The 22,959-nt window shown below is 63.1% G+C and overlaps 2 protein-coding genes across 3 annotated transcripts in view; one reads left to right on the forward strand and one right to left on the reverse strand.

Annotated features, from left to right (window-relative positions):
• Positions 1–11,735, forward strand: part of KIFC2 (kinesin family member C2) — a 32,980-nt gene extending 21,245 nt beyond the window's left edge. For both annotated transcript variants that reach the window (XM_037891839.2, XM_037891840.2), the window contains 9 exons: positions 115–245; positions 459–570; positions 2,107–2,288; positions 4,555–4,659; positions 5,135–5,265; positions 6,438–6,561; positions 6,877–7,006; positions 9,702–9,931; positions 10,414–11,735. In XM_037891839.2, the coding sequence (XP_037747767.1) occupies positions 115–245; positions 459–570; positions 2,107–2,288; positions 4,555–4,659; positions 5,135–5,265; positions 6,438–6,561; positions 6,877–7,006; positions 9,702–9,931; positions 10,414–10,539 (1,271 nt within the window). In that variant the 3' untranslated portion in view covers positions 10,540–11,735. The remainder of the gene's footprint in view (positions 1–114; positions 246–458; positions 571–2,106; positions 2,289–4,554; positions 4,660–5,134; positions 5,266–6,437; positions 6,562–6,876; positions 7,007–9,701; positions 9,932–10,413) is intronic.
• A 427-nt stretch (positions 11,736–12,162) lies between these two features.
• Positions 12,163–16,391, reverse strand: FOXH1 (forkhead box H1). Its single transcript, XM_037892530.2, has 3 exons — positions 15,642–16,391; positions 14,576–14,680; positions 12,163–13,662 (listed from the first exon to the last, which is right to left on the reverse strand). Exons 1-3 carry the CDS (start codon positions 15,762–15,764, stop codon positions 12,640–12,642), a joined length of 1,251 nt encoding a protein of 416 aa, XP_037748458.1. The 5' UTR covers positions 15,765–16,391; the 3' UTR covers positions 12,163–12,639.
• Positions 16,392–22,959: the final 6,568 nt, after the last annotated feature.

The raw sequence follows: 22,959 nt of genomic DNA on the forward strand, positions 1-22,959 counted from the left end.
GAGCAGATTCCAGCCCTGCGGAGTGGATCCCTGTGTGGGGCAGGGGTGGGGGGCATGGACTAGCTAGGGCCTGTTTCTGAGGGCAGCTGCCCCCGGTCTCTGCTCCCCTGGCAGGTGTCCAGAGGCGCCTGGCCACGCTGCAGCCCATCCTCAAGGGCATGAAAACCAGCTACTCCAGCCTGCGCAGCCAGGTGCGCGACTTCTCCGAGTTCTACGAGGCGGCCATCCGGGAGGCCAGGAGACAGGTAAGGCTGGGGAGGCTGCTGGGGGACAGCCCGTCGGGGAGAAGCGGGGCTCGCCCACGGGGAATGGAGGGGGGCAGGGGAGGCCCGTCCAGGGGAAGGGGGCAGTTGCTCCTGGTCCCCCAGCCTCCTCCCCCCAACACCAGCGGCGCTGGGCGCTCAGGCTGGCTCTCTGCGCGGGGCCCGGCGGGGGGCTGAGTGTCCCTGTCCCCCTAGATGTGCTCGGCCGCCAGCGAGGCGTCGGAGGCCAGCCGGGACCTGCAGCGGAAATACCAGCACGAGGTGCTGCTGCGCAAAAAGTACCACGCCCAGCTGGTGGAGCTGAAAGGTGCGAAGGGCTGGGGGAGGGTGGCAGGGGATGGATTCAGTGCAGGGGCCACGGGTGGGGCTGGATGGGCCCCTCGCCCCACCCAGCAGAGGCCCCAGGGTGCCTGGGACGGCAGGTCGCTCTCCTGGGTTGGGTCCGTCCAGAGCCGAGCATGGGGGATGTGGCAGGCGGGAAAGGGTTAACTGGCTCTCAGGTGTCACCACCTGCCTGCTGGGTCACTGAGCAGCCAATGACAGCTTGGCGCGACTACCTCTTGTGTTTCATTGGCTGAGCAGCTGTGTGGGAGGAGCCAAGGCGTTCCTGCTCCGCCTCCTGCTCCTGCAGTTCACATTGAGCTGGGTTCAGCCCCAGTGGAAACCAGGTGTGGCCCTGGCTCCGGGCCACCAGGACCCTGTGACCCGCCCCCAGCCCAGCCCAGGGCTCGGGCACCTGCGCTGACCCCCAGAGCCCCCAGCCCAGCCCAGGGCTCGGGCACCTGCGCTGACCCCCAGAGCCCCCAGCCCAGCCCAGCGCTCGGGCACCTGCGCTGACCCCCAGAGCCCCCAGCCCAGCCCAGGGCTCGGGCACCTGCGCTGACCCCCAGAGCCCCTGGCTTGGTCCAGGGTTCAGGCTCCTGCGCCTGTCCCTGGAGCCCTCCCTGCCCACACCCGGGGGCTGAGCTGGGACCTCCAGCCACAGAAGCCTCTTTAGACGTCCCTTCCAATGGGTCTGGGCCAGGACAGATGCTTTGAGGAGCCAGGGCTGCACCCCGGCGGTGACGGGAGCATACCCCGGGTGTGGGGGCAGAGCTCTGAAGAAGGCAGTGCCCACTGGGCTGGGACCCAAGGGTCCCCCAGTGAGCCATTAAGGGACTTAGCTGCCAATGGAGAGCCCTCCCCAAATACCGGAGACCCTAGACTTGCCCTCCCCTGGCTCCTGCGCCCCCTCCCAGCCTGTGTGTGGCTGCAGCCTGGGGGAGTGGGCAAATGGGGCAGAGCGGGGGCATGTTTGCAGGCAGGTCACTGCCTGGTCTCTGGGGCAGCTCAGGCCTTGGTGCTGCTCGTGGGTCCCACCTTGCCATGGTGCCGCTCGGGCTCTGCCCAGGGCGGGAGTGCTCCTCGCCCACTTCCAGCGTGCCCTGCTCCCCACAGCCATGGCTCAGGGCGCTGGACAGGGACAGGATCGACTGTGTTCCCCTCCGCAGTGGGACAGCGCCCTCCCCAGGCCGCCCCGGCTCAGTACTGGCTTCTGCCCTGCGCAGGGAGCAGCTGGCTCGGAGACATTCGCTGTGGGGTCCCACAGGGCTGGCTTCGGCCCTGGCTGCAGGGTGAGCCTGTCTGCGGGCGGCTCTGGGGGCGGTGGGTAGGGGTCTCAGCCTGGCTTCTCATGGGCCAGGCATCCATTGGCACTGATTGGCCAGGGGCTGGCTGGGCCATGGAGCCTGAGGGCGCCAGGCAGGGCTGAGGACAGCGTGGCAGGCCCCTGGCTGTCCCGTGTAGAGGACTCCAGTTTCCAGGGCCCCGCAGAGCCCCCGTGACCCTGCATCTCTGCCCCCAGGGAACATCCGGGTGCTGTGCCGGCTGAAGCCGGTGACGGAGGTGGACCAGCAGGAGGGGGAGGTGAGCACGGCCGTCAGCACGGAGCCCGGCAGTGACAGCAGCGTCACCGCCCGCTACAAGGGCAAGGAGAGGACCTTCGAGCTGGACAAGGTCTTCCTGCCGGAGGCCACGCAGGAGGAGGTGACCCACTGCCCGACTCCCTCCTGCCCCGCCACACCCCATCCCCTCTGTGCCAGCCTGGGCACCCCGGCTCGGCCACCCTCCTGCCCCGAACCCCGGGTGGTGCCGGCCATGAGCCGGGGGCCCAGGTGCCACCCAAGCCCCTGGCAGTCAGGGCCCCGGGGGCATTCTGGCAGCGCAGACTGGTGGCAGGACTGGGTCTGAGCCACCCCCTGCCTGTTTCTCAGACTCGCGCCATGCCTGGGGACTCGGTGCCCTGGCCGGGCCCACGGGCATCTTCACCTCAGAGCTGTGGCCCCCCAGGCTGGGGTGGGGGAGATGGGAGGGGTGGCTCTCAAGGCAGCATCTGCAGCCAGACACTTAGCTCTCCCTTCCCCTCATTGTGCCCGTGCCAGGGGTGCTGCGCCCCTTGGCCATGTCAGTGCTGGTCTCCGCCCCGGGCTGGGAGGCACAGCGCTCGTGTGACTCAGCCGAAGGGCCGTCCCCTGGCAGCTGCGGGGACTGCAGCAGCCCAGCGATTGGGGCAGTTGTGTGGGTGTGGGGAGGGCCCCCTGGATGGGCTGCATTACCAGGAGCCCCTTCATAGAGCTGCCATGTGGCTGGCAGGCCCCCCAGGGAGCTGCACTGCCTGGCAGCTCTTGGGAATGAGGGAGGGCAGGCCGGGGCATGTGCCCCACTCCATCCCCACCTTCCTCACATCTGCACTGTGATGGTATGGGGGCGATGGCTGTGCCCCCCATGCTTGCCAGGGGAGCAGAGCCTGGAGCGGTCCAGAATGCTGTGGGGAAGGGAATGGAGCTGGGATATAGTGTCCTGGAACCTGGGGAGATGGAGCCTCCTGGAATGCTGGAGGAGCTTGGGGGACTCCAGAACGCTGCGGGGGAGGGGAGGGAGTTCCAGGGTGCAGGGAGGTGCAGCGTTCTAGAGGAACCGGGGAAGTGAGACAGGCAGAAGGGGGAAAAGCATTCTAGAAAATGGAGCATGTCAGAGCAGTGCTGGCACTGGGGAGCAGCGGAGGAGGAGGAGGGTGATTCTAGACCACTGGGCAGGCTGTGCTCCAGAACGGCAAGACTCGCCAGTGTTCTAGATCAGCGCACAGGGCAGGTTGTTCTAGATCAGGGTGCGGGGTGGAGCGTTCCAGCATGGTCTGTGTAAGGCACTCTAGGACAGCATGCCTTTGTGAGTGTTCTGCAAGGAGACACACGCTGTAAAGTTCTAGATCCGTGCATCGCATGGTGTTCTAAAATGGCACACAAAGGTGGCCTACAGAGCTCTAGAATAAGATAGGTTATTTATGCTCTAGGTGAGCATTTACGGCCCAAACGTTCTAGAGAATTGTCTTGGGAAGGTGGGACGTTCTAGGATGGTTAACAGAGGGTTGCAAAATGCCACGTGGGTTATAGTGTTCTAAGTAAATGGAAATATGGCACATTCTAGATCAATGTGTGGAACATTCTAGATTTGAAGTGCAAGGGTGCGGTGTCCTAAAACAGCATGTGGGGGTGATGTGGAGTGTTCTACAATGACGTGTGAGCGGTGTGTGGATGGACTGTTCTAGAGCTCTCTCTGTGTGTGTATGGACTGGTCTAGAGTGGTATGTGGCCTGACTGTTCTAGAGGTGTGTGTGGGGTGGAGATGGATTGTTCTAGAGCTCTCTCGCTCCCTGAGTGTGTGGGTGGATTGTTCTAGAGCAGCGTACAGCTAGACTGCTCTAGAGTCGCTTGTGGTCTTTTCTAGAGCTCGGTGTGCATGTGCGGGTGGGCTGTTCTAGAGCGGTGTGCAACTCGACTGTCCTAGAGCCGTTTGCGGTCTGTTCTAGAGCGGCATGCAGGGGGATCGTGTTCTAAGACGGCGTGTGGTGGTGCTCCGTGGTCTGGCAGAGCGTGCTGGGGCCCATCGCCACGGGGGAGCTCTGGGCACTGCCTCCCTGCTGTGGAGGGCTCGTTAATTCTGCGCTGACCTTTCCACCTGGTGCTTTGTGACCCCTTGATCCCCAGGTGCCTAGCCAGGGACAGGACCCTGGAGCTCCTCCCGGACCGCCAGAGCCATGATTGCCAGGGTCGCAGGTAACTGGCTTTCCTCCCACACGACCGGCAGCCTCAGCCCCCAGCACTCACCTCGCCTGCTCAGGGCACCCCCTGCACTGCATCCCTTCCCCCACAGCTCTGCTAGCTGTCACCCACACTGCAGAACCTGCACCCCACACCGGGACACGGGTCCCTCGGCTCCCTGCTGATGCCCACCTGTTTGTCTGCCTCCCGCTCAGGTGTTCCTGGAGATCGAGCCCCTGGTCCTGTCCTGTCTGGATGGCTACAACGTGTGTATCTTTGCCTACGGGCAGACTGGCTCGGGGAAGACGTACACCATGGAGGTAAGCAGCAGGGCCATGGGGCTGAGGAAGGGGCCAGTCTGGGTTCTGCCCCACTTAGCCCCACAGGTTCCAGGAAGGGCTGACACTGGGGTGGGGGAATGGAGGGGCCCCGCTCTGCATCCCAGGCCTAGAGCCCTCCAGGGACGTGGGAATCCGGCTGCCCCCCAGACAGTCCCCTGCTCTCGGGAGCTGGGATATGTCTCTCTGCCCTTGGGAAGGAGGGCGTCGTCTGTGGGCGTCCTGCCGGTGTGAGGGCGTTTGGAGCCGCCTGGAAGCATGGGGCTCAGTGCAGGGGATCCCGACCTGCACACTCCTACACACGGGTACACACGCATGTGCCAACGGGCTGTGACGCCCACGACAGGCCCACACACGCCTCCACATTGATGGGACTCTGATGGGGCCTAGGCTGCCCCCGAAGCCCCCACCTCTGTGCTGGGCGGAAGCCTGAGGCCTTGTCTCTGTCTGGCTCCAGGGCGTCCCCGAGGACCCTGGCATAAACCAGCGGGCACTGCAGGCCCTGTACCGGGAGATGGAGGCCAGGGAGGGGCTGTGGAAGTATTCGGTGAGCCTCAGTGTGGTGGAGATCTACAACGAGGTGATCCGGTAAGAGGGGGCCGGGGGAGGGGGCCTGCCCTACGCACGGCTAGGAACGCCCTGTCCCCCACAGAACCTTCCCCTCACCCTGCTGCACAGGCTGGGCACCGCGCTGCCCTGCCGGGCAGGGTCTGACCAAAGGACCTGCCCAGCACTCTACAGTGACCCCAATACCCAGCATGGGACTGGGGGCGCCGTGTTGGGACAGGGGGAGGGGGCGCAGCAGGAGGCGTTCTCAGCACTGATTGACAGGACCCCAGAGCGCGCTAGGGGGCGCCGTGCTGCAGGGGGCGCTCTCGGCTCTGATTGACAGGACCGCAGAGCGCACTAGGGGGCGCCGTGCTGCAGGGGGCGCTCTCGGCTCTGATTGACAGGACCCCAGAGCGCACTAGGGGGCGCTGTGCTGCAGGGGGTGCTCTCGGCACTCATTGGCAGGACCTGAGAGCACACTAGGGAGTGCCGTGCTGCAGGGGGCGCTCTCGGCTCTGACTGACAGGACCGCAGAGCGCGCTAGGGGGCGCTCTCAGCACTGATTGACAGGACCCCAGAGCGCACTAGGGGGCGCTGTGCTGCAGGGGGCGCTCTCGGCACTCATTGGCAGGACCTGAGAGCGCACTAGGGAGTGCCGTGCTGCAGGGGGCGCTCTCGGCTCTGATTGACAGGACCTGAGAGCGCACTAGGGAGTGCCGTGCTGCAGGGGGCGCTCTCGGCTCTGATTGACAGGACCCCAGAGCGCGCTAGGGGGCGCTCTCAGCACTGATTGACAGGACCCCAGAGCGCACTAGGGGGCACTGTGCTGCCGGATTTGCAGATTTAAGCTGAAACATAAAACTAGGTCCTGAGTAAATCCCAGCTCAGATGAATCAATGCTGCCTCCGTAAATCCTCCTGTTGATTTCAGTTGGATCCAGGATTCCTCTTCACTTGTTCTAAGCTGCTGTTCAGAGTGGCTGTACAGCCCTGCTCCAGAGGTGGCTAGGGCAGTGATTGCTCTGTATGGTTTGTGAAGCACTTGATATTACCCAGCCCTAGGTCCTAGACTCCCCATGGCCCGTCCCCTTCCCTAGCATCCCTGTCTGCAGACTCAATACTGTCTCAGCCCGCCCTGAGGGACCCAGAGCACCCAGGGACGGTCCTGGGCACGGGGACCCAGCCTGAGCCGATGTTGTCATCTCCCTGCAGGGATCTGCTTGGGAAGGAGCCGCAGGAGAAGCTGGACATCAAGCTGAACCCTGATGGGAGTGGGCAGCTCCATGTGCCGGGCCTGACCAGTGTGGAGGTGCAGGGGCTCCGGGAGATCCGAAAGGTACCAGGGGACGGGACAAAGCCACCCATGGCCTTCGGGTGCAGGAGGAGTGAGGGGGCAGGGCATCTGAGTTATACTGGCAGGGGAGGAAGCTAAGAGGGGCGGAGTCATGCTCATGAATTGGTGAAACCTGGTCCAGCCGCCCCCCTGCTTGCTCCCTTTGCTAGTGCCAGTGACTCAGGCCGGCGCTCCCCGGCAGCTTCACCTAGCAGAGCGGGAGGTTCCCCGCGGCTGCCGCGTCTTAGAGGGTGGGGCTGGGGGCTGTGAGGTTCATTCCTGGTGGGTTCATTCCCTCGGCCTTTGGGTCTGTCTCAGATGCTGTCGCTGGGGAAGAGGAACCGGGCGACCTACTGCACCAACATGAACGAGCGCAGCTCCCGGTCCCACGCCCTGCTCACCGTCACCATCACCGGCACCAACTGCAGCTCCGGGACCAAGACCTCAGGTACCCACTGCCGCGGGCCTGTGCCACAATCCTCTCCTGGACCCCCGGCCTGCTCCGCGTCGCCCCCTGCTGGCTGCTGCGCACAGAGGCGAGAAGCCCTGGGACAGCCTGGGGGCGGCAGAGCCACCCGAGTCTGACGGTCCACAGCTGCAGCTGATGGACAGGAGGCGAGGAAGAGGGCTGGGGGCTTTGGACGTCATGGTCAGTGCTGGGGACACTGATTCAGGATTTCCGGGGGGGTGGGGGAGGAACTTGAGGCTTGGTGCTTCTGGGAGGCCCCTGAGCCTTCCTCCGGCCACCCCCACGCAGAGGCAGAGCTGTGGGGGGCAGAGGTCCCACGGAGGCTGCACTGAGGTCAGACCAGGCTTCTCAGGGACAAGGTGGGGTTCTTAGGCAGGAGTGGCCGGCTGAGGAGGTGTCAAGTCGCCCGGGGCTCACTCAGGGGAGGGTTGGCTCTGATTCCAGGGCAGTGACCGGACGTTGTTCCTGGCTGCCAGCCAGCCTGCACGGATCTGTCTATGCTGCAGGGCCAAGGGGCTGTTCCTTGCGGGGTAGACGCTGGGACTCAGGCTGGGGTCTGGGCTCTGGGACCCTGCAATGGGCGAATATCCCAAGGCCGAAGTTAAACATCCCCGTAGCGAGAGGCCGAGTCTGATAAGACAGGCCAGCTGTGGGTGTTTAATTGCAGTATAGGTATACCCTGTGAAACGAGTTGGCTGGGCCTCAGGCTGGGTCCCCGTGGATATGCCTCACCCTCTCAGAAGAACGGCCAGACTGGGTCAGACCAATGGTCCATCTAGCCCAGTGTCCTGTCTGCCAACAGTGGCCAATGCCAGGTGCCCCAGAGGGAATTGAACAGAACAGGGAATCATCAAGTGATCCATCCCCTGTCTCCCATTCCCAGCTTCTGCAAACAGAGGCTCGGGACACCATCCCTGCCCATCCTGGCTACTAGCCACTGATGGACCTATCCTCCATTAAGTTCTTTTTTGAACCCTGTTTTAGTCTTGGCCTTCACAACAGCCTCTGGCAAGGAGTTCCACAGGTTGACTGCGCGTTGTGTGAGGCAATACTGCCTTTTGGTTGTTTTAAACCTACCGCCTATTAATTTCATTTGGTGGCCCCTGGTTCTTGTCTTATGAGAAGGAGTAAATAACACTTCCTTATTTACTTTCTCTACACCAGTCACGATTTTATAGACCTCTGTCATATCCCCCCTTAGTCGTCTCTTTTCCAAGCTGAAAAGTCCCAGTCTTATTAATCTCTCCTCCTACAGAAGCCGTTCCAGACCCCTCGTCATTTTTGTTGCCCTTTTCTGAACCTTTTCCAATTCCAATAGATCTGTTTTGAGATGGGGCGACCACATCTGCACGCAGTATTCAAGGTGTGGGCGTACCATGGATTTATATAGAAGCAATAAGATAATTTCTGTCTTAGTATCGATCCCTTTCTTAATGATTCCCAACAGTCTGTTCGTTTTTTGGCTGCCGCGGCACAGTGAGTGGATGTTTTCAGAGAACTATCCACAGTGACTCCAAGATCTCTTTCTTGAGTGGTAACAGCTAATTTAGACCCCATCATTTTCTACGTCGAGCTGGGATTATGTTTTCCAGCGTGCAATACTTTGCATTGATCAACATTGATAAATGCAACTCTCAAATGTTCACCAGAAGCCGCTGTACTGGGGCTCTCCGGGCGAGCCGTGGAACCCCTACAGGGCAGGGCTAATGGGGTGGGGGGAGCTTGTCCTGGCACTGCCTGATCTGCACAGGGCTCCACCTGGTAGGGCCACCGACCCACTAACGCTGAATTCACACCGGGGCCCTACTGCATCCAGTTGTGCCCTTTAGTGATCAGTGCTCCAGAGACCTTGCACCCTGATCCTCGCCTGTCCCCTAGGCCATGGCTCATGCTGAGTCTTGCAGTAGCAGCTAGAGGCCGGAGGGGGGGTGTCCCCCCCTTGCTTGGCGCTGGAAGTATGCACAGGAAATGATGGCCCCCCAGGGGCTGACAGGCTGAACACTCATCCCCTTGGCAGGGGCCCAACACTGCAGCCCTGTGCTAGGGCATGAGCCCCTGACAGTGAAATGGAGGAGAAACAAGGTGGAACTGACCAGGCTGCTGTCCTTGTCCAAGTGACCGAGACCCAGGGAGGGAACCGCCAGCCTCCCACCTGCAGTCTCTGAACGCTTGGCCATGGTCAGCATCATGGGGGGTGGGGGGGGGAAGGGTGTTTATTAACCACCCAGCATTAGGGCCACCCTTTTGCCCTAGGGTGCTGGCCTCTGTTTTCACAGCCACAACTCACGGCCCCATAATAGTCTGCGGGTGCAGTTCAGGTCGCTGGGTGATCAATGTACCAGGCTGTCCCCCAGGGCAGTGGCTTTTGTAGTCTGAATTGCAGACTCAGATTTATTACGGTTGGTGCAAAATTGTGCTCCTAGAATGGAGAGATCCCCGCTTGAAAATCTGGCTCTCCTCTCTTTGTGGGGCAGTGTTAGGTGTGGTTCGGTGCTGGGGGTCCAGTGCCAGCTGGAGGGGGAATGAGGGGATCTGGAGGGTGGGCAGGGAGGGGCTGTGGCTCCCCCAAGAGCACCCCACACCTGGCCCCTTCCTGGCAGACCCAGCCCTGCCTGGCTCCCCGGAGCCTGCTGCACAAAGCCCAGACTCTCCTCTTGTGTCTCCGGCACCCCAGGGAAGCTGAATCTGGTGGACCTGGCGGGTTCTGAGCGGGTCTGGAAGTCGGGGGCGCAGGGCGAGCGGCTGAAGGAAGCTCAGAACATTAACAAGTCCCTGCTGGCCCTGGGGGAGGTGATCCAGGCCCTCAGAGCCAAGCAGGGCCACGTGCCTTTCCGCAACTCCAAGCTCACCTACCTGCTGCAGGACTCCCTGGGCAAGGGCAACAAGACTGTAATGATGGTGCAGGTAGGTACCGCCGGGCCCGGGGCATGCTGGGGAATGGCCGCACTGCATGCTGGGGCTTCATAGGCCACATCTCCCGCGCGTGAGCTGCTGCACCCGAAATGCCTCATGGAAATTCGCCATTCTGTGGCAGAGAAAAGGGGGAATAACTGTTGTTGTTTGTGTAGGGCCTACATTATTTCACCCCGTGCTGCTGCCTCTGGCCAGTAGGGAGAACGCTGCTGATTAACAGACTTCCCAGCCCAGGATGATACAGGGATCGCGGAGGGCTCGATTGGTTCCTGCTCGGCTGAGCAGCGAGGCCATGTTGTCCCACGCCCGCACCCCCCACCGAGAGGGCGGCTCAGCACCCACGTCCGTTATTACTGTGATGAGGGACCCCTGTGTGGGGGTAGGACTCTGGGGGATGGGGCCCGCTACCCCTTGATGGTGAAAGCGGGTTATTTTAACCAGGCCCCCTTACTCTGTCCGTCTCTCCCCCCCAGATCTCACTACTGGAGAAGAACGCGGGGGAGACCATGTGTTCCCTGAAGTTCGCCCAGCGCGTCTGCAAGGTGGAGCTGGGCCCAGCTTCCCGCAGGATCGACTCCTGGGGCCGGAGCGAGCTCTGAGCCCGCCTGGCCCCGTCCCCGGGCCCAAGATGCAGGCAGCAACCCCACCTCTCTCCAGCTGTGCCGCAGCAAGGAGGCACCGGGGCAGGGTAGGCAGGGGCCGTCAGCTGAGAGGGAGCAATCACATCCAACAGCCAGCGCATCCACGGGGCAATGGGGGCGTCTGGTCCCAGACACCAGGCTGCGGGTGGAGCCCTGGCCCTAAGCCCAGCGACAGGGCAGAGAAGCAGGGGAAGGGAAGGGCCTGGCCTGGGCTGACCGTGCTATGCTGGTTCCCTCTGCCCACTAGTGGATACCCCGGCACACTGTCCCCAGCTCGGCAGCTGGGCTGTGATTTCCTCCAGCCATGGGGCCCCTCTCGGGCCAGACACCTGCCCTGAGCAGGGCCATTCTGGGCCCATTCTGACTAGGAGACGTGCCCCCCCCCCATTACCCTTGTAGTACAGGTCGCCCAGCCCCCCATGCTGGGTATTGGCAGCCCTTGTCCACACCGTGCTCCCCTCTGCTGACCCCCTGATGACAGAGGAAAGCTATGTGGGACAATGGGCTCCCACCCTGCAACTGTTATTGTAGGGCCTATCATAACGGTAGGGCATGCTCCCTGCGTGTGTGTAAAGCACACAGAGCAGTCACCCTGCCCTCCGAATGGGCAAATAGGAGACCAGCAGGGCCTTGCCCCCACCCCACAGCAAAGCCCCCACATACTGCCTGACAATTGCTGAGCAGTCACTGGGTTGAACAATCATGCATGCTCCTCCGCACACGCATGTCTGAATGCACATGCAAAGCCAGGCAAATGTGCACCTGCATCCCCCTGGCCACCCATGTTGGGGGAGATCACGGAGGACTCATCTTCCCCGCCGCTCCTCGAACCCGAGCTCTGTGCAAGGAGTTAATTAGTGCAATAGCCTGGAGGGAGGCATCCTCATGCCCACGCTGCTGGCCCCCCCCATAGCCGGTGCTGCCCCACTCCCTGCAGTTGCCCCCTGCTGGAGTAGCTGGGCACTCCACTCCCAGCCAGTGCTCCTGCCCCACCGCCTGCGGGAGAGGCCCTTCATGCCCCGTCCCCAGGTCTGCGTCCCTGGCAGATGGGCTGCTGGGGGAGGGCTGGGGCCCCCAGGCTGTGTCTGTGCTACTTGAGCGCTATTCCCGCTGGGCGCTTGCAGTGGCAATAAAGAGGAACCTTTGCATCCCCAGCCTGTTCTTGATGCTGCCTTATTAGGGTGAGGGGCCCAGCTCTGAGACATCCCTCCCCCTCCCACCTCTTCCCTGCCTCCCTCGGGACCCTGTGTCTCCTGCATCCTCAGCCAGTTTGTGGCCTCCCCCCCCTGCCCCCCCCACTTGCCAGAGCAAAGAACCTGCTGTCCCCAGCCTCTGCAATCCCCACAGGTAGTCCTAGGCCCCCAACTGGTGGGGCCCAGCCCCAAACGCCGTCTCAAAGCCCATGCTCATGGTCCTGTGCCCTGGCAGAGGGGTTAGGCTTTGTATTTCCTGACATGGGTTCCCGCACTCATGGGGGGCTGCCAAGCACAGCCGGGGACAGATGGTGAAGCCCCCACCCCTACTGCTGCCTGCGGTTGCCCTCACATTGCTCCCCTCCCCCCACCCCGTAGCGAGTAGCAGATGGACCTGGGGCTGGAACAGGACAGGCTCAGGGAGCTGGGGGGAGCAGGCTGTGGGTCAGCATAGGGCAGGGGCAGGTGATGGGGTTAGCACAGTGAGCGGCACGGCCAAGTCTCCATTCGCCTTTATTCATAGCTGTGCGTGTGTGCGCACACTTTACACACATACCCCCCGCACGGTCTCCACCCCACCCACTCACCTTCCCACTGGGGCTGGCCGGAGGAGGGGCAGGGCTGGCCCAGGCTGCCCCAGCCCCTGGGAGCCACCCCGCCTTTCCTCCAGCCCAGGCTCTGGGCCCTGCTCCCCTGGGAAGGCCCCCGGGCCACGCTGCAGCACACACCACTGCAACCTAAGCCCCATGGCCAGGCCACGCTGCGTGCTGGGCCTGCAGGCTGCGTGGTGCAGGCCAGGGGCTCAGGAGGGGCTGGTCTCCGGGGCAGGGCCGGTGGGGAGCTGCCCTTTCCCAGCTTTTGGCCTTTATTGCACGTTTAGCGTCAGCCATCGCCCAGCAGCCGCGCTGCTGCCCCGCCGGAAAGGGGCTGCCCCCATGTCCCTCAGAACCCCCCGTACTGGGGGGGGCACCAGATGCTGGGTGTGCCAGGGCGGAGGCGCTGTGGGAGGGGCGTGTCTGGCCTTGCTGCGGGGGAGGGCCGGGAAGGCGCTGTCCAGGTCCATGGGGACGCCCAGCAGTGGGGGAAGGGCCGCTGGCAAGGGCTGGGGCACAAGGTCCCAGTAGGCCGGGCTGACGTAGGCAGCGGGGCAGTAGCCGAGGTAGGGCAGCCCGGGGATGGGGGGAAAGGCAAAGCAAGTGGGGATGAGCGGGGTCAGGCCCATAGCGTAGGAGGGGGGGAGCTGGTGCATGGGGGACACTGGCGGGGTGCGGCACGTGGAGCCCTCTGAGTCGGAGCTGCTGCTCGGGAAGGCACGGAGCAGCTGGGGGCACTTGGCCAGAGCCGGGGGCTGCGGGCTGCCTGGGCTCTTTTCATCCAAGGGCAGCGTCGAGGCAGAGGAGGAGCGAGTCCTTGGGATGCCAGGGCCCCTGGAGGGGTAGCTGGGGCTGCCAGGGGCCCTCAGCGCAGCGGGGGAAGGAAGCGGGAAGGGAGAGGGCTCCTGGCTCTCCGGGTGCAGAGACCTCCCCAGCCTGGGCAGCCCCTGACCCCCAGGCTGCTCGTTCAAGTCCACCTTGTGCAGGTTCTGCAGCAGGGACTGGATGGAAAAGGAAGTGTCCAGCTGGGGCCTGGTCTGTGGGGCCTGAGTCTCTGGATCGGCCCCGGGTGCGGGAGCTCTAGCGCCCACGCTGGCTGCAGGCAGCATCTGCTGGGGACCCCCCCTGTAGTGCTGCCCATGCAGGATGAAGGGGGCCAGGTCGCTGGCGAAGGAGGCCGCCTCCTGCCGGGAGATGGCCGTGTTCTGCAGCTTCAGGGCGTCCGGGGGGATCCGGCTCACGTCCACCGTCCAGAAATTCCCTTTGGCCTTGGGCTTCGCGGGATCCTTCAGCAGCTGCCGGGGAGAGAGCGAGACGGGCTCAACTTGTGGGAGGGGGGAGGTCTCCAGGGACAGAGCTCCCCAGAGTCAGAGACCCGCCCCTGCCAGCCAGCCCTCCATTTCCTGTTTACCCCCCTCACTGCCAGCCTGATCCCCATCCCCTGTCATTCCCACACCCCATAATCCCCACCCCCCCACTGCCAGCCTGCCCTCCATACCCAATCTTCCCCACCCTGTCAGCCTGCCCCATGCCCCTTTAACTCCACCCCCGCTTCCAGCCTGCCCCCCATTTCCTGTTTACCCCACCCACTGCCAGCCTGTCCTCCATTTCCTGTTTACCCCCCCACTGCCAGCCTGACCCCCATCCCCATCATCCCCCCCACTGCCAGCCTGCCCCCCATATCCTGTCATCCCCTCCCACCACCAGCCTGCCCCCATTTCCTGTTTACCCCACCCACTGCCAGCCTGCCCTCCATAGCCCATCATCTCCACCCCCCACTGCCAGCCTGTCCCCCATACTCCGTCATCCCCACCCCCCAACTGCCAGCCTGCCTTCCATACCTGTCATCCCCACCCTGCCAGCCTGCCCCATGCCCCATTAACCGCACCCCCCCACTGCCAGCCTGCTTCCCATGTCCTGTCATCCCCCCCCACTGCCAGCCTGTCACCACATAGCCCATTAACCCCACCCCACTGCCAGTCTGCCCCCCATGTCCTGTTTATCCCCCCCACTGCCAGCCTGACCCCCACATCCCCATCATCCCTACCCCCAATATTGCCAACCTGCCCACCATACCCCATCACCATCACCCCACCGCCAGTCTGCCCCCCCCGTATCCCGCCACCTCCACCGCCAGCCTGCCCCCAAAGCCCCGTCACCCCACCCCACCCCTGCCCCCGGTGTCTGGGGCCCCGGCCCAGCGCTCACCTTGGAGAAGCAGCGGTTGGAGGACAGGTTGTGGCGGATGGAGTCCTTCCAGCCCTGGTAGCCCTCGGTGAAGAAGGGGAAGAGGGCGCCGATCTCCTGGATGATCTGAAACCGAGAGACGGGGGGTGAGAGCCCCTGGCCGCGGGCGGAGCAGACCCCCGCGCCGGGCCCTGCTGGGGGACCCTCACGCACCCCTCCCTGACCCCAACCAGTGACTCCCAGTGACCCCCACCCCATCTCCCCACCTCGAACCACTGACCCCCACCTCTCCCCGAGCCAGTGACCCCCAAACCTTCTCTCCCGCCTTCCCCACCCCCAAATTACTGAGCCCACCTCCCATCCCCTCACCTCAAACCTGTGATTCTCACCTCCCCCGAATCAGTGACACCCCCCCCCCCCCAAACCCTCTCTCATACCCCAAACCACTGATCGCCCACCCGGAACCATTCCAAACCAGTGACCCCCAAACACCCACCAAAACCCCGAACCAGTGACCCCCCTCCCTGAACCCAACCCCATCCCTTAACCTGAACTAGAAACCCCCCACTTCCACAGGCCGAACCAGTGACCGCCCCAAACCCTCTCTCCCCATCCCGAACAAGTGACCCCCACACCTCCACCCCCTCAAACCAGTGACCCCCCTCCCCCTACCATTCCATCCCTACCCCAAACCAGTGACCCCCCAACGACCCCCTTCCTCTTCTCCAAACCAGTTATCGCCCAGCAGCCACTGCCCCTACCACCCCAAAACCGGCCCTGCCGCCAATCTACCCTACCCCCCCCCACAAACCCAGCCGATGCCCCCCAGCCCGCAGGCAGACGGCAAGGCGCTTGGAGCGGAGCTAACTCCGGGACCGGTGACCCTACGCTGGGTCCCCGCCCCACAACCTCCTACAGGGCACCCCAGGAGGGAACTGCAGCCTGCGGTCCGGGGTCACTGGTTCAGGGCGGGGGTCTCCTCCCGGGGGCACCAACCACCCAGGGGCCCCGATCCGGGCCGTGGCGAGTTGCGCGCTGCGCTGCCCGGCCAGGAGGGCGCAGCTGTCCCGGGCGGGGGGCCCCGTACCTGGGACAGCTTCAGCTTCCTGCCCGGCGAGGCCTGGATCACCAGGGCGATCATGGCCAGGTAGGTGTAGGGCGGCTTGCGGTGCCGGCTGTATTTCTTCTTCTTCGGCGGCGTCTGCTCCATGGCGCTGGGCTGGGCAGCGGGGTGGCCGGCGGGGCCCGAGGGCTGCTCCGCGGGGGCTGGGTCCGTCCGTCCCGGCCAGGCGCCCGGAGCGTGTGAAGAGGGAGGCCAGGCGCCCGCGGCGGCTGTTGGGAGCTCTCAGGTGGGCGCATTAGGGGCTCTCAGTGGCCATCGCGGCCTTTGTCATGCAGATGGGCGGCTCGCCCCCCGCTGGAGCCAGCCCGGCTGGGGTGCGGCCCAGGGGCAGGGGCTGGGCGCTGGCTCTGCTTTGGGAGGAGGCGGGAGGTGGCGGCCCTGGGTTGATTGAGGTGAGAAGTGGCCCCTGCCTCCCCTCCACAGCTCACCCTGCAGCTCAGCACAACGGGGCCTGAGACAGCGCTGCTGGGGGGGGCCACCCCCAGCCAGAGCCTCCTGGCCTGCCTGGCTCTGGGGTGACCCCGCCTGGCTGGGTGGGCGCCTGCCGTCCTGGGGCACCGCCAAGGTATTGGGCACAGGGGTGACAAGCAGCTGCAGATGAGCTGAGATTCCCGTGGGCAGAGTGAGGCCTGGTACAGGAACAGGGCAGGGCTTGGCCTGGCTAGTTTAGGGTGTTGGGTGGAGGGCCTAGGAGCCATGAGTTGGGGTGATGCCAGGAAGAATCATAGCTTCCTAGGACTGGACGGGACCTCCCTGGCAGGACTAAGGACTATCTAGCCCAACCCTGACAGGTGTTTGTCTAACCAGCTCTTAAACTTCTCCAACGACAGAGATTCCACAACCTCCCTGGGCAATTTATTCCAGTGCTTCACCACCCTGACAGTTAGGAAGTTTTTCCTAATGTCCAACCTAAACCTCCCTCGCTGCGATTTAAGCCCATTGCTTCTGACCCTGTCCTCAGCGGTCAAGGAGAACAATTTTTCTCTCTCTTCCTGTAACAACCTTTTATGTGCTTGAAAACTGTTCTCATGTTCCCTCTCAGTCTTCCCTTCTCCAGACTAAACAAACCCAATGTTTTCAATCGTCCCTCAGAGGTCATGTTTTCTAGACCTTTACTCATTTTTTAAAAAAGAAAAGGAGGACTTGTGGCACCTTAGAGACTAACCAATTTATTTGAGCATAAGCTTTCGTGAGCTACAGCTCACTTCATGGGATGCTGTAGCTCACGAAAGCTTATGCTCAAATAAATTGGCTAGTCTCTAAGGTGCCACAAGTCCTCCTTTTCTTTTTGCGAATACAGACTAACACGGCTGTTACTCTGAATTACTCATTTTTGTTTCTCTTCTCTGGATTCTCTCCAATTTGTCCACATCTTTCCTGAAATGTGGCGCCCAGAACTGGACACAATCCTCCAGGTGAGGCCTAATCAGCACAGAGCAGAGCGGAAGAATTACTTCTTGTGTCTTCCTTACAACACTCCTGCTAATACAGCCCAGAATGTGGGCTCTTTCTCTCTCTTTTTTTGTGTGCAAGTGTTACACTGTTGACTCAGATTTAGCTTGTGATCCACTATGACACCCACTCCTCATCCTTTCTGCAGTGCTCCTTCCTAGGCAGTCATTTCCCATTGTGTATGTGGCAACTGATTGTTCCTTCCTAAGTGGAGCACTTTGCATTCATCCTAACTGAATGTCATCAACTCAAGCAGGCTGAATAGCAAGAACCACGCCCAAGGAGGGCTCCAGACCCTGTGGGGCACTGACTGGAGTCTCTGTGGCTGCTCACGCAGCAGCCCCCTCTCCCTGTGGTATCCAGCCGCCTGGCAATCACAAGAGAGATTTAGCCTCCCAGCCTCCCCGTGGGCTGGGGCAGCACTGTCACCCCCAGGGCAGGGACGGCAGCCGAGGCAGCGAGAAACGAAGGGGAGTCTGTAGAGCTGGTTGCAGAACCTAGTTTAGCACCTAACCACTGGGCCACCCATCCTCCCACTCCCTGTCCTAGGGGAAGCCCCATCACTGAAGGGCCTGCAGGGCACAGCCCTGAGCTGGGGCCCTGGCAGGGACCCAAAGGAGCTATTTCTACCCCTTGGGATCCTATCCCAGCCCTGCTGTTCCCGTTTCCCACCCGGGGATGCGCTTGGGTGCTGGGCCATGGAGACGTGCAGGACTCCGGAGTTGCCAGCAAGGCTTTCCTGATGCCACTGGGCATTGACTGGCCGCATGCCCACACGAAGCCAGAGGCATAAAACCCGCCAGCCCGCTGCCATGGAGGGGAGGCAGGTCCAGGCAGGGAACCATGGTCCTGTGGCAAAGCAGGGCCCCTGTCCTGCCATGCCCGAACCATCTTGTCCGTCAGCCACAGGCCCGGCTCTTCTCCCCACGGGGTCTGGATGGGAGAACATGGGGGCGAGAGAGCCTGCTACTCCCAGGGTTTGGGCCCTGAGGCTTGCGTGAGCCCTGGCGGCTCAGAACCTGGAGGCCGGGTGTTTGGCTTTGAAGATCTCGGGATTTTTAAGCCAATCTCATGATTTCTGCACTCCTGGGGGGTGGCGCCGCTGTCATCGAGGGAGGGGGGCTGGCCCTTTGCCTGAGATTCAGCAGGAGGGCATGTTCCCGTGCCTTTGAGCCCTGCCAGCTCCCCCCCATCCTCCATGCTCAAGGTGGGATGCACCCTCTCTTTGGACGTCTCCCATCCAGACCTTGACCGGGCCTCGCCCTGCTTAGGGGGTGAGCTCATAGTCAGGGCAGCGACCGTTGTGGGCTGGCTTTGGGCATGTCCATCACCGATTAGCTAGGCAGCGGTTCTCAACCTAGTTACCACTGTGGGCCACGTATGTGGGCCAGAATGTGTTCTGTGGGATGCATCCAATACTACAGATATGGCCCTGAGGATGTCCCATGGGCCGCAGCTCTGAGCTGACTGGGCTGGAAGCGGGCCCACGGGCCGCAGGCTGAGAACCACTGAGCTAGAGGCTCACGCTACGAGCTCCCCCGCCCTTCCCCAGGTGGATCCTGGTGCTGGGGATCCCCAGGTCCTCAGCACGTGGCTAAGTGTCTCCTGGGAGATTCCCCAGCTGAGGGAGTCAGGGAGGAGGTTGGCAGCGGGAGGGGAATATCTGCTCCTACTGCCTGGGTGTTTCTGCTCCAGCAATCAGCAATGAAAGCGTTAACCCTTTACATTCAGCCATTTCTCCCCTTGGGGTAGTGCAGCAGCCCTGGGGCGAGATGCCTCCAGCCCTCGGGGGGTGCAGTGTTTGGAGTCCCCCCGGGTGAGCTCCGTGCTTTCATGGCTGAGGCACGGGGCTGGAGCTGGCTGCTCACCCTGCTCTCAGTCAGGGTCTGGGCCGGGCCAGGCCGGGTCTGCCCCTCACGTCTGTGTTTTGGGGTGATTGGCTCCACGGCAGAATTCCCAAGTGGCAAAGCCTGTGAGGTCCGGGAGGACCCCGCGTTGGGGGTCGGACTAGCTGACCTCCTGAGGTCCCTTCCAACCCTGATCTATGATTCTAGGACCCTCCCCAGAAGTGGTTTCCTCAGTGCTGCGCCCAGGCTCCCACCTTCCCTAGGGGAACCGTGCCATGCTCCGACCCCCCTCCCTGGTGGGCCCTTTCCCCGAGATACCCCCTGGATTCCCCTTGGCCCAGTTTGCTCCCCTTGCCCTCCAGCCCCAGCCCCTTTGTTGTGCTAACACTGGGAGGATTATGCAAAGTGCCCGCACTAACAGGGCTGCTAATGCTGGGGCTGATTGCACCGGGGAGCCCTGGCACCAGTGCGGAGGTCGCAGAGAGGTTACGGTTCACAGTAAGATGGAACAGTGGGGGTAGGGGGCTGCGGGTCAGGGTTTGAGGGGCAGCAGCAGAGCGAGAGGTGTGGGGGGCCCAGGGCTGGGGTAGCAGGGGTCTGCATGTCAGGATTGGGGGGCAGCGGCAGAGTTGGGGGGGAGCCCAGGGCTGGGGTAGCAAGGAGCTGTGGGTTAGGATTGAGGGGCACTGGCAGAGCTTGGGGGGTACCTCAAGGGCTGAGGTAGCAGGGGGGCTGTGGTTGGGATTGAGGGGCAGCAGCAGATTTGGCGGGGATGGAGCCCAGGGCTGGGGTAGCAGGGGGCTGTGGGTCAGGACTGAGGGGCACTGTCAGAGCTGGGGGACACACCCCCAGGGCTGGGGTAGCAGGGGGCAGTGGGTCAGGATTGAGGGGCACTGGCAGAGTGGAGTGGGGGAGCCCAGGGCTGGGGTAGCAGGGGGCTGTGGGTCAGGTCTGAGGGGCACTGGCAGAGCTGGGGGACACACCCCAGGGCTGGGGTAGCAGGGGGCAGTGGTTAGGGATTGAGGGGCATCAGCAGAGGGACTCCCATATTGAGGGCCATAGAAGCACCTCCCGGCTAGACAGACGGGGGCAGGGCCCAGAGCGCATTGAGCCCCCAGCCCCACAGCATAGGGCCCAGCTCTGCTAGCCTGTTCTCCTGCCCTGAGGGGAGCCATTCGCTCCCTTGATGTTCCTATCCACACAGCTCCCAGAGCAGCCGCCACCCGCCATGTGGATCCGAGAGGGGAGCTTTTGCTGATTGGAAACCCTCCAGAGAGTCTGGCTGCTTGGCAGGGCTTCCCTGAGGCCAGTGGGGGCTGGCCTAGACCAGGGGGTCCCAGACGTTTTCCCTGAGGCCCCCTTCTGCAGCTGCAATAGGTGCTGTGGCCCACCATTCATGCTCCTTGGGGAACACTATTAATATTAATTCTGACAGACATAGAAACTCAATGTACCAGCAGGGGCCAGGAGTCAGGGGTGCATCTTTCCATCTGAGGGCAGGTGCCACCCCTCCTGCCCACTGGTGCCCAGCACCCCTTCCCTTGCAGAGGCAAAAGCCCTGACCTCACTCCCCAAATTGAGCCAAAGCTCCGTGTCCTCCCCACTTACCATAAGCAAGGTCCCCTGGCCTCTGCCCCACAGGGGTGCTGGTGGGGGTGTAGCTGAGTGAGGTCCCTTGGTGTTGCCTCTCACCGGTGGCAGGCAGGGCACATTCTGCTTGTTCCTGGGGCTACCAGAGCCAGCTTGGCCCGCAGGGCCCGGTTCTCCTGCAGCAGGCAGGCCCCCTCCGGCTGGGGAGCGCGGGGGTGGGGGGCAGAGAAAGGGGGCGGGGGCAGAACCCGTTACCCCAGTCAAAGCCGCGGTTCAGCCCCAGAGAGCCCCAGTCTGGCCCTGGGGCAGAGGGGTGAGGGGGCGACACGGAGAGACCAGTCTGGACTGAGACGGAGGAAGCTGAACATAGATGGCTCATGGGGAGGTGGAGGGGCTGGGGTGGGCAGTGGTGTACGAAGAGTTAAGGGAGTTTCGGAAGGGGTGGGGCAGCCATGTTGTGAGGGGGACCCTGAGTTTGGGGGGAATGGGGAAGGGGAGCCCCCAGTCGGCGAGAAGGCTGAGTGAGCCCGGTGGTGGGGCAGGCTGAGGGGCAGCTCTGTGCCCCACCCTGGCGAGGGATGGCTGGCTGGGGAGGGCACCGGGCGCAGCCTGCAATGGGGCGGGGGCTCCAGCATGGATAGCGGAGATGGGATTGGGGAAGGGGACAGGTCAGTGCATGGGGGGTCCCCGATACTCCCCACTGTGAAATAGCAACCCCTGTCCCCCGGCCTGCAAGCCTGCTGCTGAGGGTGGGAGGAGGAAACCTTCCAGCTGCGCCTCTTCTGCGCCTCTGACCCAGGCTCCCCCACCCCCAAAAATTCCCCTGTTCCAGACCCTGCACCCCAAACACAGCCTCTGCCAGGTGTGCCCTGGGGCTGCGCTGAAGGGCCAGGGCCGGGAGGGGAGTGGAAAGAAGCAATTTGCGGGGGGGCAACTCTCCTAATGCCCCCTGATCTCCGCCCCAGCCAGCAGACCCCCGGGGGCTGTGTCCGGCCCTCCATTGGGAACCCCTGGCCTAGACAAGGCAAAGGGGTTGAGGGTCAGGCAGGGTCAGCCCAGACGTGGGGTCCGCACCCTGTCCCTCCTGCGGACACAGGTGAACAGCGTGTATCTGGCCTGGTCCCTTGGCTCCCTCCGAGCAGCGAACCGGAGGCTGGCGCTCGCTCGGTGCAGGGCCAGCAGACCAGGCCTGGCTCAGTACCTGGGCTAGGGGTTACGGTCCTGGGTGGGGCCGGCTGATGTGACCGGGGAGTTTGCGGATGCTTTGGGAAGAAGCGGCACCATCAGGGCACCAGGAGGCGAGTAGGGACGGAGCAGCTCACCAGATTGGAAATGAACAGATCTCTGGCTGTTGGCAGGGGGTGGCCTGCCCACTACACGGCTTGCTCACCCTCCCACCGCTGCTTCCTGACGCTCCCTTAAATCCTCCGGACCGGACCGTCCAGCAGCAGAGACCTGGTCTGCCCTGAGGCTGGAGTCTCCTGGCTCAGCTCGGAGGAAATGACAGCTCTGGCCCCGTCGCATTTGTTCCCAACCTCTCAGGCTCCCAGCACTTCCAGCTGATCAGCTACGGGCTGCAGCCTGGCTGCCCCGAGGGCTCCGAGGGCCTGGCTACCCTGCAAAGACCAGCCTGGGGCGCCCAGGCCCAGAGTGCTATGGGGCTCAGGCTGTGGGGCTGAGAGCAGCAGCGTAGCCGTTCGGCATGGGTTGGAGGCTGGGCTCTGAGACCCGGCGAAGGGGAGGGAACGTCTGGGGTTTCCGAACCCGGGCGCCAGACCCAGCGGGAACGGCTGCCCTGCTGGTTTTAGCCCCTGCAGCCCGAGCCTTGCGAGCCCGAATCAGTCTTCCCAGGCTCCGAGACCACAGTGTGGGGTTTTTCTTTGCAGTGTAGACGCGCCCTAAGAGAGCTGGGTTAGGCCTCAAGTTATGGCCTGGGTTAGCGGCTGGGCTGGTGCAGGGCTGGGTTAGAGCCTGTGTCAGGCTCGGGGTCAGGCCCCGGCTGGTGGCTGGGGTGGGGGGCGTTTGGCTTGGGCCTGCGGGGAGCATTGCTGCATGGGACTGTGGGATCCCAGCTCCCCGTGAGTACATCCCCCTGGTCAGACTGACCTCCCGCCCGGCATTCTGGTTGAAGTCCCTGGTGCCATCCCAGCAGCTCCCCTGCGCCAGTCCGGCCCAACCTGGCTCCCGGGGCCTGGGCCGCAGGGGGAGGGGGCTGAATGGCAGCCCCTGGGGCAGGTCCACGCAAACTCCTCTCACCTTTTGTTGCGGAGCATTTGCCGCTGATCCTCTTTGTGCCAGTTCACGGGCCCTTGGCACCATCTGTTCATTAATCCCTGCTCCTGGCATGACCCCGGCTCCCTGTCACTGCCTGCAGCCCCCCCTCCAGCTGCAGA

This window comes from Chelonia mydas, chromosome 2 (genome assembly GCF_015237465.2).
Source record: "Chelonia mydas isolate rCheMyd1 chromosome 2, rCheMyd1.pri.v2, whole genome shotgun sequence".
Taxonomy (NCBI): Eukaryota; Metazoa; Chordata; order Testudines; family Cheloniidae; genus Chelonia; species Chelonia mydas.

Coding starts and splice junctions, on each gene's coding strand:
- FOXH1 (XM_037892530.2), bottom strand. CDS start 15,764: ATGGAGCAGACGCCGCCGAAGAAGAAGAAATACAGCCGGCACCGCAAG. Junction 14,681..15,641: donor GGAAGCTGAAGCTGTCCCAG/GTACGGGGCCCC, acceptor TCTCGGTTTCAG/ATCATCCAGGAGATCGGCGC. Junction 13,663..14,575: donor CCAACCGCTGCTTCTCCAAG/GTGAGCGCTGGG, acceptor TCTCCCCGGCAG/CTGCTGAAGGATCCCGCGAA.